Source organism: Cariama cristata, unplaced genomic scaffold, assembly GCF_000690535.1.
Source record: "Cariama cristata isolate BGI_N322 unplaced genomic scaffold, ASM69053v1 scaffold11780, whole genome shotgun sequence".
Classification (NCBI taxonomy): Eukaryota; Metazoa; Chordata; class Aves; order Cariamiformes; family Cariamidae; genus Cariama; species Cariama cristata.
Window position 1 is genome coordinate 67,539 of NW_009595340.1, and position 13,369 is coordinate 80,907.

Here is a 13,369-nt window from a genome sequence, read left to right on the forward strand (position 1 = left end):
GAGTTGGATGTCTGAAGAGATTCTGGCATCTGAGTGGTTTTTCAAAAGCACGCAAACTTTGCTGTCAACAAGAGTTTGTCAACTAGTGGAATTTTCCAAAGTTCATAGGCACATATGTACATTTGGAGACCCTGACATGCCTTAAATAGATACATATACACGCACGTACATGCGCACACACGTTTCTTTCAGTGGCTTGCCTGAGGTCGGAAAGCCCATGGAAGACACAGCCTTCCCAGAGTGTTTTAACTACAAAGCCACCTTTCCTTTCAGCGCAACAGAGCTCGCCAGGACATCAATCACAGAAAAGAGGGCTGACAAGGACCTTGAGAGCCCATCTCCCATCTGTACGCCCACACAGAACCCAGAGCAGTTCTGCTCAGAGTATTTCTTCCTGGTGGTTAAGCTCAAATGTGTAATGATAACTCAGTTTCAGCTTGTCACCCATAGATAATCACCTGCTTTTGCAGCCTTCCTCCTGATGCTAAGGGCAATTTAGATCACTCCCTTGAGGTTTCTCACAAATGTACAGCTTCCTCATGAAGCTAAACTAAAAGGGAAAAAAATGCCGTTTTTCCCCAGGTACCATCATGGCTAAAACCCAGGTTCAGCCCTTTGTGGCTTTTTTCGGTCGCCCCCATTCATGCATCTAGCACTGTTGCATCGTCCCCTCTAATCCAGGATTTAGATGAGCTCGTTTACCACAATCCCATTTTCCGTATGATTTATCCCCAGCAGCCGACATGAGAAGAGGCAAGCTCCACACACACACGCACGCGTGCGCGCTGCCGTTGGGGATGAGCTCTCGCTTCAGGCACTTGCTTTTCTCTCATTAGTGGAAGCTAACAATAAGTATGAGAATTGCAGACGTCAGAGGTAATTAGGAAGAAATTATTTCACGTTACCCAACAAAATGAGGTCTGTGAATAAAGCCTAATCCTGCTGTCTGCACATTCTTTTTATCCCTAAATGACTCTGAGACAGGGAGGGCACAAAATGCTCTCCACAGCGCCGGACGGGGAACAGCCACGAGGAGATTCAGCCGTGCTCAACGGGGGCCATCTTGCCGCCATCCTCTGGCTGAATAAACCCTCCCCTCAACCAGACTGCAACGCTGTTGAAATAATTAACCGTTTCAAAAAGCCGAATCTCCTCACAGCCTAATTTTTTTAGTAAATAAAAACGGTCGCTTTGGACTATTCAGCTCCCTCGGGCCTCTGAAGGAACTGCTGTGCATTTTAACGACTGTGCAAGCCTTGCAGACCGGCCCTTCCTCAGCACTGGTAATACCTCTGTCACCTTCATGGTGATGCAGAAGACGCAATCCTTTTCCCAAATTGTCCAATTTTTCTACTCTTCTTTCTGGTTCATGCCTGCCCTTCTGTTTACAAACAGACTCTATTGCTCTTTCTCCTGAGTACGCTCCCTCATGCAGAGAGACACACAGACAACTAGCACCTGATGTGAACGAGTCCAAAAACCTCACAGCAGCCTCATGACATTTTAAAAATCAATGGCAATTTTTTATACCTGTGGGAATTCAGCAAGTTCATTTCATCGCAAGATTTCTATTTCTAGGCAGTATTTTTCAGTACAGCTGAGGAAGAAGTAGTATTGATCAGGGAATGTGTAGACTAGATTACCTTTCTGATCGAGGTAGTAGGTGACCATCATCTGTCAAACCTGCTGCTCCATAACAAAGATTTATGACTTTTCATGCTACATTTCTCAGTCACAGACATCTCAGTACTATTTCCAAAGCATCAATGGGACTATAAACACATCTAGCATGTCCATATCTCAAGTGTACATATTTACAGCCATACGCACACAGACAGTGTCTCTGTGATCTATTTTCATACTTCCTATCCTTCGCCTCGTAACCCTTGCAAGATATTATTTATATTGTTTCAGATCAGGATTTTCCACTTGCTGGTGTAAGGACAGCACCCCATAAGGCACTGTAGTGAATAAATCTAGGGCTACACAAAAAACAAAGCAGAGCACTACTGTACATCTGACAGAGGAGCTTGCCATTGATTGACTGCTTTAAAGCCAGCAGAACACATACAGTGACACCCTCACAGGATTCCGGCCAGCAATGGGATGCCTATCACGCAGTCACAAGAGAGGCAAAAGGTAATGTGTGGACACTGCATGAAACTACTTTCTTCTTTATTTGTTCCTAATTTATTTGTTTTCTATTTAGTTATTTAGTTAATGTGCAGAGGGCTGCTCCCCCACCTCATCTCGCTCTGCTTTCACACCGGGCACAGTCTTGGGTTAAACATGACTCCTACAACCGAGAGCTTTCGGCTGCAGCGCAGCACAAAACCTCCCTGGGCTGCCTGTGGCATCTGCCAGCGATGGGGAGCAGTCCCTGACTCCCTGACGTGCACTGCTCACCTGTGGACAGCCCTCATGTATCCCCCCTGCCTTGTGACCCGCAGCCGGCCTGCCCTCTGCCCCGAGGCGGGCAGGACTGTGCCGACGAGACACACGAGATGCTGACCAGTAACAGTACTGTGAATATCCAGAAGTTCCCTTAACATTGATTCTTAGCAATGTGCTGATAGTAATACTGGATTACCAGATTTTTCGTATGATTAGATCGTCCTATTCCAGCAGGTGGGAAAAGCCAGGACGGAAGCAATCAAGGGAAAACAGATAAGGACGCTGACATGCATTCGTGAGCAGCAGTGGACGAAAATCTCAGCTTTAATACTCCTGTATCTAACCGTTAACCTTCACTACAGTTGGGGGGTTGAGAGACTCAAAAAAAGACCTGAGCGCTTTAGAACGCTTCTCTCGTAGGATGCGTGGCAGATCAGCCGTAGTCTAATGACACACGTTGTCTCAAGGTATGGGAGACACTTTATGAAAGATATGCAAAGAAACCAGGTCTTCCCAGTTCAAGGCAGTGCAAAGTCTTCAGCAAAGTCTGGTGTACTGTATAGCTATACAGAAATATATAGATACATTTCTCTAAAGGGCTCTGGTGTTTACTAAATAATATGTTGATTAAGGAAGACTGTGTGGTGTCCTATGATTCCTTGGTGAAACAAAAGTGCCAGGACTGGCACTGAAGCACCAGGGGAGAGCCTGCAGGCTCTGGCAGACATGCGGCTCTGCTGCACATCACCCACCAGTGCTGGCCCTCCTCCTCACCAGGGGCTCCTGCCAGCCATGCCTTGATCACTGCTCCTGGGAGAACCTCCGAGCTCAGATCCAGAGCCTGTCTGAGTCCTTGCTTCACAGTCATAGCCCAGATATGCCCCACTCCTCTCACCCTGATAGCCACTGAAAGTTAAATCCGAGTCCTCCCGCTCTAACCTGAATAACCAGGGGACCAGTGCTTCCCAGCAGGTCCAACACAGCCAGAGAGACAGGCAGAAGTCTGTCTTTTCCCTCTGCCCGTTAACTTTCAGAGTCCTGGTTTTCCTCCTGTTTTCTCCTTTCTGTCTTACAGTTGCTTATACACACTTCTTGAGCAGCTGTGAAGCTGTGCAGGCACCAGAGGGATAAAATGGAGGAGGAGTTTGGGAGAAGCTGAGCAGACAGGGAAAAAAACCCAAAGAAAACCATACCCACTTAAAGATTTACTTAGCGCAGAAGGTCTGCATTTCAGAGTAGAAGTTAATGGAGTTGCAAGGGTTTTTAGCAGCCAAGAACATGGCCTTCAGCATCCATTTCCTATCCCCAAGTCACATGTGGTTATGAGCTGGAATTTCTGCATCTTAATTCACTAGTTTTGCTCCTTACTTCATAGCAGGTATGACACTTTGGAGCAGTTCATCCTGGTTTGGTTAGAGGAGGAGGTCTTCTAATCAGTTGCTGTAATTGCCGTGTAAAGACTGCCCAGAACAGCCTATGGTGCAGTGGCCTGTTCATGTGGCTGCAGTTCACGTGATGTGGGATCTCCTGCCTTTGCTAGGACACATTTTGCCATCTTGGGCAAAAAGCTCCATTTTTGCTTGGATCTACACGTGCTGAGCCATGGCACAGGATACGTACCAGCAAAGCACTACATTCATGCGAAGTGTTTCTAGGATAGGCACAAGGGTGTTAAATTGTCTCACCGCTCAGTGAATATTCAGGTGTGCAGTGGGCCAGATCCTGCTATAAGATACAGGCTCTGCAGCCTCACCCTTACAGCTGGTCTGGGGTAAGTCAAGGCACTATTGTCCCAGCACAGCAAACAGGCGACATGGTGAAGTCCGCTCTGGAAACTCTCTACCACTTGGCAGATGCAAAAATAAAGTCATAACAGTTTTCCGGGACTAACTGGAGGTTCAGAGGTACCAAGCTACATTTAAACAGGATCTGAACAAACAGTTCTGAGCCAAATGGACTCCTGGTGCAACTCTAATAAGGCCGGAGGAACTACAACTGGGATGATTTTTGGTCCCACACAGTATGTCAATGGTCAATCTCTCAATATGTCTGGCTATAAGCATCCGCAAAAATGATGTTCTCTTTATAGTACTAAATTCTGATCTGCCAAATGTGGCAGCCAATGAGTTCTTCTAAAATAAATACTGTGAGAATTATGCATAAATATTGAAGTATCCTAATCAGCCTCTTGGTGAAAATTAATTGATCCACTACAGACAATAGCTATTTGCTTAAGTTTTTATTCTGCTTTTTTTAACTTCTCTAAGCAGCATATGTGATTTCATTGGCTGGCTATTTTAAACTATAGGGGACCATTGGTGGAACAGTACAAATCCCTCTGAAATATAAAATTGCCAGCTGCAATTATAGTCTGCATCTAGCATCTTCTCTAAGGACTATAAATGCTTCACTACTTTAATTTTGCTTAGCATTTGCATCACTGTGTGACAATTACCAAGCAACAGCAAAGGGTGGATTCAGTAACGAAGTCTGGACCATAAAGAAATACTGTCCAAATCGAAATATTCTCTCTGTTTCAATCCAGTGTTCATCAGTCTGTGCACATGGATACATCACACTTAGATACAAAGCACTGGTAAAACAGATACCTTCCTTTTTGTTGCTGAAATGCCTGTGGCTTTTTGCATATTAGAGATGAGGAAAGTTGTTTTCTCCTCATATTTCCTGATTTTTTTAACTACTCAAAAGGATGAGATACTAAGTTGTAAATCTTAGTAATTAAAAGGTCAGACCAGCAACTATATTATTCCAGATAAGGTTTGTGAAATTCTACCAATTTCAGTGATATTATGCTGGTATAAAATGGGAATGAAACAGCAGTGGCTCAGCTATTTTTTGAGCTCGTATGTGCAGAGTTTTATGTATTTAAACTATTTGTGATTGCCCCTATGTCCTAGCTATATTAGAAGAGAAGATCAAGCATTATACCTCAGACTGAATGAGCAGAGATGCAACTGGGGAAACAAATGACGACGTTGTTTGCGCTGGAAGTGTTCAAGGCGAGGCTGGACGGGGCTTGGAGCAACCTGGTCTGGTGGAAGGTGTCTCTGCCCATGGCAGGGGGTTGGCACCAGATGATCTTTAAGGTCCGTTCCAACCAAACCATTCTGTGATTCTATGACTGTGAGAATACGGGGCTTACACAGGCAAGGTTCTGGGCATTGCCAAAATTAGTTTCCCTTGTTAAGCAGAGATATACTGAAGAAACATAGTCTAATGGGGAAAAAGCAGGTTTGGAGACGTAAGATATAAAATATTTATAATAAAAAACAGCTGGGGTACAGTAAGCTGTGCAGAGTCAACGTTTGCAAATGACGCTACTTACCTTCATCAGACAGAGCTGTGAAACTTCTGAGAGACCGAACTAATTCAGGCAAATGGGCAACACAGTGGAAATGCTGTTCAATGTCATTGCAAAGTCAAGCAGTGCACAGTAAGATATGCTAAGAGACAAAAATGTCAACTCTTCACATGCTTCAAAAGGGTTCAAAACTAATCATATAAGCACTGGGACCTTGCTATCATGTGCTGCTTTTTGGGACCCAGAGCTCCATGTGCAGCTGTAGTCTAACAAGGTATTAGGCTGAATAAAGACTGGACTGAAGAATCACAGTACCAGCAACAGTGCCGTACCATCTTGCATACTTTGGGCACCTCTGCTGAGGCCCTTCCACAAGAATCATAGAATCATTATGGTTGGAAGAGACCTCAAAGATCATCAAGTCCAACTGTATACCCAATGCCACCATTCCCGCTAAAGCCACTAAATCATGTCTCGAAGCGCCACATCTAAACGTTTTTTGAACGCCTCCAGGGATGGTGACTCCACCACCTCCCTGGGGAGCCCGTTCCAATGCCTAACGACTCTTACAGTGAAGAAGTTCTTCCTAATATCCAACCTGAACCTCCCTGGCGCAACTTGAGACAATACTGAATACTGAAGAATTAGACAGGTCTTGGAGTAGGCTAAGCATGATCCAGCACAAAGGCTTTCAAAAACAGACTGGAAAGATGTGGTTAGTTTACTTCAAAGAGGTGATAAACAAAGCCATGAGAAAAAGAGTAGGTAAAATGCTGAAAGAGGTATTTACCAGGAGCTCCTGTTCTTCTTGTTTCCACAACATGGTAGCAGTGTTCCCCCCTTATCCCCCTCACAAAAAAAAAAAAAGAGAGAGAAAAAAAAGAAAACCTGCAAGAAAATTCCCAACAACCGGCTAGTTTTCTCCTTGTGGTTTTCTCAGAGTCACACTGGAGGACACCGAAGAGCATTCACCAGCTCTGTATACCATCAAGGTAATGACACAACAGTATTAAACTGATTACAGAAATCATGGCTGGGGCATAGAGGGTTCTTAAACATTTCTACCTGACCTCAGTTTACTAATTCTTGACAGAAATCTTCCACGTTTAATGGTCACCTCTCTATACCCCATGCAATACAGAAAATCAGAACAGCTGGTGAGTAACACTGTTATGAAGAAGAAATAGTCTAGACAGGGTAAATCTGTCCAACCTGACACAACAAAAGCAGATACCAAAGGATGTAAGTGTTTTGGATCACAAAAAGACTCAGCTACTCATGGGAGATGCAGTCAGAAGAGAAAAGTTATACCTTTGCCATTTGGCCAAAACTAATAGTTTCGTAAAGAATATTCACCGTTTTAGACCAAAAGGTTGTGAAGTTAGTTGCTTACCATTAGGCCATCAAAGTAAACTAGGGATGAAGCCTCTCCATACTGCAAAGAAGCTTGACATGGCAGAACTCGCTTAGCATGAGTGGCTAGATTTGCTGAAACCTGAGGCCATAAGCTGTGAACTTTCACCGAGAAAAGTTGAACTTCTCTTGAACTGTTGCCTAGTTAAGTGAAAGAAAGCCCTGAGACCAGTGGGAACTGGAAGATAAGGAAGCTACGGCTGTCAGCAGAGGCTGCAACGTGTCCAGATAAGAACAGCTAACAGCCCGCCCAGAAGGCAGAAGAAGAATCCAATAGGAACAAGACCACCTCAGACCAAAAACTACCATTGGACCAACTGTCGCATGGACAGCGCGTGAAGAGTGCATGAGGGGGTGGGAACTTAATTGTAAGGGTATAATTGTCCCGAAATTTCTTTTCTCAGGGTCCCTCCCTGGAAGCACCCAGCTCGAGCTGTCTTTCTGCTGTACTATCCAAACAAATTAATTATTTTTCTAAGATCTGACATCTGAGACTCTGCTACAGGAAACCTAGGGCAAAGAAATTTCTTCAACAAGCCTATCAAACGGCATCTGCAGCTACAGTCCAAAATGTTATCAAAGCTGAACATTTCCCAGTGGTGCACCAAAACCAACCAAATCCACATAGTTCATGCTGATACTTAACGCAACCAAAGATCGCATAGGATATGCCAGGAAAACGAAATGGGGCGTTGTATGGGAAATTATATTGGAGCAGAAATAAAGTCTAGAGTCTTTTTTTCCCCCCCGTGGCCTTTCCTCTTCAACATTGTGAACAAACAGATGTCAAAGGTTTATAGACTAAGGACAAAAACTGCATCCCACTACGTACTTCCAAAAGCAAGAGTCAGAAAAATGTTTGTCTCCTACCTTGTTAACTTTGTCCCAATCTGCTGCCTAAGTTCGAGCCTCTCTTCATCAGTCTGCATGGGGAGGATGTTCTTTTCCTCCAGCTCTCGCTTGGAAGGCCTGTTGCTTAGTTTGATTGCTAAAGAGTCCTTCCTGCAGACTTTCATTGCCAGGGAGCCTGTGGGAGAGAAGAGAGGCTCTGCCAAAGGAGGTGTCATCATTTCATTACCGCATGCAGCAGGCAAAGAAGTACTAGCCAAGGGAGGACACTAGGCTCTCATTTACATTGGTACGGACTGTGGGAAAAGGGGGGTCAATTAACTTAACATGCTCAATTAACCTCAATTCATATCATACTAAGGAAAAGCCGAATTTGGTAGGTATACAGGAAAAAGAAATTAAAATATTGCTCCATAGAGGGGCGTGGAGAAGAAGGGCTTGTTTCAGAATTGCTAGTAGCATCTGTAGCTTTCTCCAGCACAGTGTTTCTGAACCACGTAATGGAATGAATAATTCAACCTCAGAATTTGGACAGGCAGCAAAGCTACAGCATGTGGAAAGAGAGAGGTCTCTCTCTCTCTTGCAACGTGATACTGAGACATCCAAGCTAGCACTGGAAGGAATCAAAAATCAATGAGAGGCAGTGCAGATCTCTATGTACATTAACTGACACTGCTTCTCAGGCAGTGACAGTGGCAAAGACACTGAGAAAACCAGTGGCCCCTCATGGCTCAAGCTTGCTTTCTTTGGCTTGCATCCAAAGCAGTTTGAACAGGGAAGACAGACACAAGCAGACAGAGAAACACAAACCCATCAGAGGATTTGGGCTTTGGCAGGAGAGTGTGAGATAGTGCAGTTCTGCTGTGTCTCTTAGTTTAAGAGCAAAGACTGCTTAATTTCACTTGCAGGGCAAGGGAGGATTCTGAGGAGATGAAATACACCTGTTTTAGAATCTTCATTTGTGTGTGTGTTCTAAAAAGGGTGTTGTTTGACTGTACTGCTCCCAGTTTTCAGAAGAAAAGAAATCCAAGGGCCTGAAACTTCAGCTGGACTTGCAGGATGACAAGCAGATGTCATACGCAAAGTACTGCATCTTGTCTTCATGGCAGAGTCCCCTGATGCCACAGTGAGGTTGGAGATGGGTTTTCTCAGAGGGGTCAGGAAGGGGTCACAGGTCCCTCTCCAGACTGTAACTGCGATATGGCTATCAATTAACCTCTTCTCTTCTTACCTGAGCCCAATTCTCTGATCGCGACCCCATTCAAAGTAAGTGCAGACTAATGATTCTGAAATGATCTAATACTTACTACCTAGGAAAGCTCTGATTCTCTATTGGTGGCACTTATTTCATCCTCCTGAAGTAACTCTATTGAGCTGACCTTGACTTAAGCCAAAGGCATGGCTTTTCTACACCTTGGACACTTGGGAAAGTGAATCCAAAAGTCAATTTGGAAGTGAACTAACATAAGACAAAAACAGTTGTTTGAATTCTGTCTGAGAGCTACCCAGACAAGGATTCACGTGAATTAGGGAAATCACTATAAATCCATACTACTTGTTATTTTGGATTAATTTACCAAGCATCTCCATGTAGTCAAGCCCTGAGAGATGCAAAAGCCACTGTCGAGAAAGAAAATTCACAGGCCCTGTGTTTCCTTTGTGTTTTGAGAGTTCAGAGTAAAAATTAAATAAATGAGAAAGGAAAAATGGAATGAGTCTTACTTGTAAATAAAGAGTTATCCTCATCTTCATCTTCCTCTTCCTCCTCTTCCTGTCTTGTGTAGAGGCAGGAAGAATCTTCATAGTTGGTTTCATGAGGCACATTTTCTTTATTGTCATCGCATTCGATCACAACAGTTGGCACTTGTCTCATGTCTGGAAGGCCCCCAGGTCCTGTTTTTGTAACACTGTCACCTGTGTGTAAACCAGAGCTGTTGGGAAAGAAAAACAAATAAATAAACTAAAGAAAACAGCTCAATGGAAGACTGAGTTGCTTCTCTCACTGTATTTAGGAAAGTAGTGGTCCTTCATCCCTTTTTGAGAAGTAACGAGGCAAGGCATCTAATGGGTTTAAACTGAGTACGCATTAGATTTAAGGTACAACACTTGGTAGGGAGAGGTAAGACAGCAGGCAGGCAGAAATACGGGCAGCCAAGACTGAGCACTAAAGAACTAAACTGTGGCAAACAGAGTCTCAGGGCTTAGCGAGAATTGCACCAGCTACTCGGAGTGATAAGCATGTCTTCAGCCTGGTGCCTGTGTGACCTCTCCACTGGTGTGCAGGCAGTAAGGAGAAAATGCCTCACCTGAGTGCAAAAGGTGGAGTAAGAGAGTGGGAGGAAGGAAAGGTACAGACTGTAGAGGAAGACTGCAGAAAGGCAGAGGGAAACCATGACTTGCACCCCTTGGGCAAGAAGATGGTGGTTGACTTGACAGGAAGGCAAGGGCACAATTCTCTGAAGCACAGGAGACCAAGCATGTGTTCTCCATGGGCTTGGAGAATAGCAGCTTTGGGAGCTGTGTTACTCTCACAGGAGGGAGCCAAAACCTGGGAGGCTGGTTGCTAACAGCACAGTTGTATGTTGTGGGCGCTGCACTGACGATAGCCCTTCTCCTGCCCCAGCTCCTCACTCCAGCCAGGTGCTGGACATCAATCTGACTTGGAGCTAACATCCTATTTCTTTTGTCGTATAAAGTGTGATTGATCATTTCCTGCAGCTTACTAGGTTGAGACCTGTGGCCAGTACTGCTACCATCGACCTCTGTTTAGGTGTTGATTTCAAAGCCCTTTACCAAGGAACATATCCGTACAAGCTGGGAAACAGGAACGTGAGGAGGTGAAGAACAAAGTCAAACAAAAGATGAAAGGAAAAGTCAGGGACAGAACCAGGTTTCCCAACACATTTTTATCTAATAGCTCATGTTGCTTTGCAACGTGAAATGAGAATGAGAGACTGGCAGGCAAAAACGATGGTTGCTCAGGCTTATTTATGAGTCAGCAGAAACTGCCCTCTCTCTTAAGTCCCAGCTGAGGCAACGGCCGTATGAAAGGTGCGGACCATCTGCCTGTTGGATATCCTCTTTGTGTCAAAATCCCACTTCACTTTCCTGAAGAACATAGGTGTGAAACCAGATGTGCTGGTCAAGTTGCACTTGAGGCACACAAATTTGAGTCTGACCTTACCGAGCGCCGAGTAGCCTCACCTCCCTTGAATATCTTAGCCTGCTCAGAATACCAGAGGCGTTCTGCGTCTCGAAAAAAAATGTTGTATTCTTCTCTTTAAATGATTTTCTACTGAGCCATCTTGAAACATTTCTCTTTCTTCTAACCCTAAAGTTAACACGGACTCTTAAATGGCTGCCAGATAACATCCCAGAAAGACTTTTAAAAATGTACTTCTGGGTATATAATGCTAGTCCACGATGTGCTTCAGGATTAAGGAGAAGAAAAGGCTTCAGATTCTGTGAGCAACTCAACCATGCTGTTGTTAGCACCTTCAGCTTCAAAGAAGTCTTTTTGTTAATGGCAGCATTTACCATTGCAGACTAGCCAACAATGAGATGCCGAGCTTTACTGGATGCCTTGGAGAGAGGAACTCCATTTTCTTAGTGATAGTCCATGTTTTGTAGCACAAAGTAAGAGAGATTCATGAAGAACCGGCTTGTGAACTTTTGTATTAGACTTCAGTGAGTTTGAGCCAAAAAATTTTATCCCAGAAGTAGTTTTGAAATTTGTCAGCTGAATTCTCCTAATGACATATAAATGCACCACAGACTTTAAAAACCTTCAACTAACTTTTAATTTACTGATACGCTTTAATAATTTTAATTTTATGAACTTCATTTTTAAAATCTGTTTTCTCTGTAACCTGTTTTTTGTGTAACTCTTTTTAAGAGGAAAGGTAGGAAATTCAAAAGCCTGGAATTAAATTTCCAAGAGAAACTAAAATGCTGTGAAATCCTGTTAACCTTGCTAAAAAAAAAGAAATAAAACCCCTCCAATCGTGAACACAGCCAGTGGATCATTCAGTTAATTTTAAAACAATACATACAGAGAGAAAAAGTACAAGTACAAGTTCACTAAGTCCCTTCTGGAAGTACAAATGAAAGGAGCGATGAGGAGTAGTTCAGCAACCAGGACCATTTGGTGCTTCCCTGCTCTGCGAAGGACGTCTGTAGGTTACAGATGCATCCCTAGGGGCGTGCACATAGAGTAGCACGTATCAAAGTGGCTCACCAATTTAGGTTACCAAGCAGGTATCGGACAGCAACAAGATTTACAAATTACCACAGAGGATCTTTATTTGAACTAGTGATCTAGAAATAGGCGGCTTCTCATCTCATTGTAATTTTTCTGAATCATCCACTTTCTGGATAATACTACTTTCTATTTTAAGCCCCCCATTTTTCCTGGTGCTCTGCATTCTTCTTGATTAAAATCAGCCTTTTCCACAGCGTTTTGACTAAGTCAGCTGTCTAAGCAAAGCACTTATGAAATACATGCAGTACTGCAGTATACTTAAGAAAGACAAATCAAGGTCATTGGATATTTCCATTGCGTACAAATTCTTCTGGGTCATTAGCAAAACCCCCACATGGTCAGGTGGTCTACAGCACAGAATTTTTTAGCATTATTTACCAAAAAGCACACTATTGTTTCAAATGGTCCATTTTAAATCAGCCCTGTGTTTTGCAATAAAATTATAGAGAACAAAGCTACAGCTAAGCAAGTACTTGTTTTAAGAAGATAAATGTATCTTAACACATAGATTTGAATAATACGTAGCTGACTAGTACAAGCACTTGCAATTACCGTTGCATCATCTTTACGTAATCAAAACAGCAAAAAATTTACACCACTATAACTTACAATGTTTCTAGTGAGAAAATATTTTAATGAAAAATCAGAATTTAAGAATATGACTGACTCACGGTACAGACAAAATCAAAAAAGAAAAAAGTGAAATCCCTCCTGTAAAATCTAGTGGGGAAAAAAATGCATGCTTCTCATCTGTTATCCCAGGCTCTTTGATTTTGGAATAAAGACTTACATTTTTATCAGCATGTTTTCAGATCCACAGCACACTTTTCTGTACTTATCAGTTAAAACAAAAATCTGAAAAAACTTCAGACCATTGTATATACATTTCTACAATACAGGCATATGTGTGAGAGACAAGAAAGAGAAGGCAAGGCATATGTGCGAGAGACAAGAAAGAGAAGGCAGAGCTATAAATAATAAGTGTTTCTATCCTTAGGCAACACTAAAGTTTAGACAAAAAGCAATTGCTTGACAAGTTTTATGGAAGATAAATGTTTTCTGACTCAAACACCTTTTATAAGACTTACAAGACACTGGCAGGGATGCCTAATACATTTTATTTTATAAAA

General features: G+C 43.1%; 1 protein-coding gene across 2 annotated transcripts in view; it reads right to left on the bottom strand.

Moving 5' to 3' along the window:
- PHACTR1 (phosphatase and actin regulator 1) overlaps nt 1-13,369 on the bottom strand; it is a 74,861-nt gene that overhangs the window by 38,480 nt on the left and 23,012 nt on the right. For both annotated transcript variants that reach the window (XM_009701718.1, XM_009701726.1), the window contains 2 exons: nt 9,701-9,909; nt 8,000-8,156 (listed from right to left, as the gene is read on the bottom strand). In XM_009701718.1, coding sequence (XP_009700020.1) covers nt 8,000-8,156; nt 9,701-9,909 — 366 coding nt within the window. The remainder of the gene's footprint in view (nt 1-7,999; nt 8,157-9,700; nt 9,910-13,369) is intronic.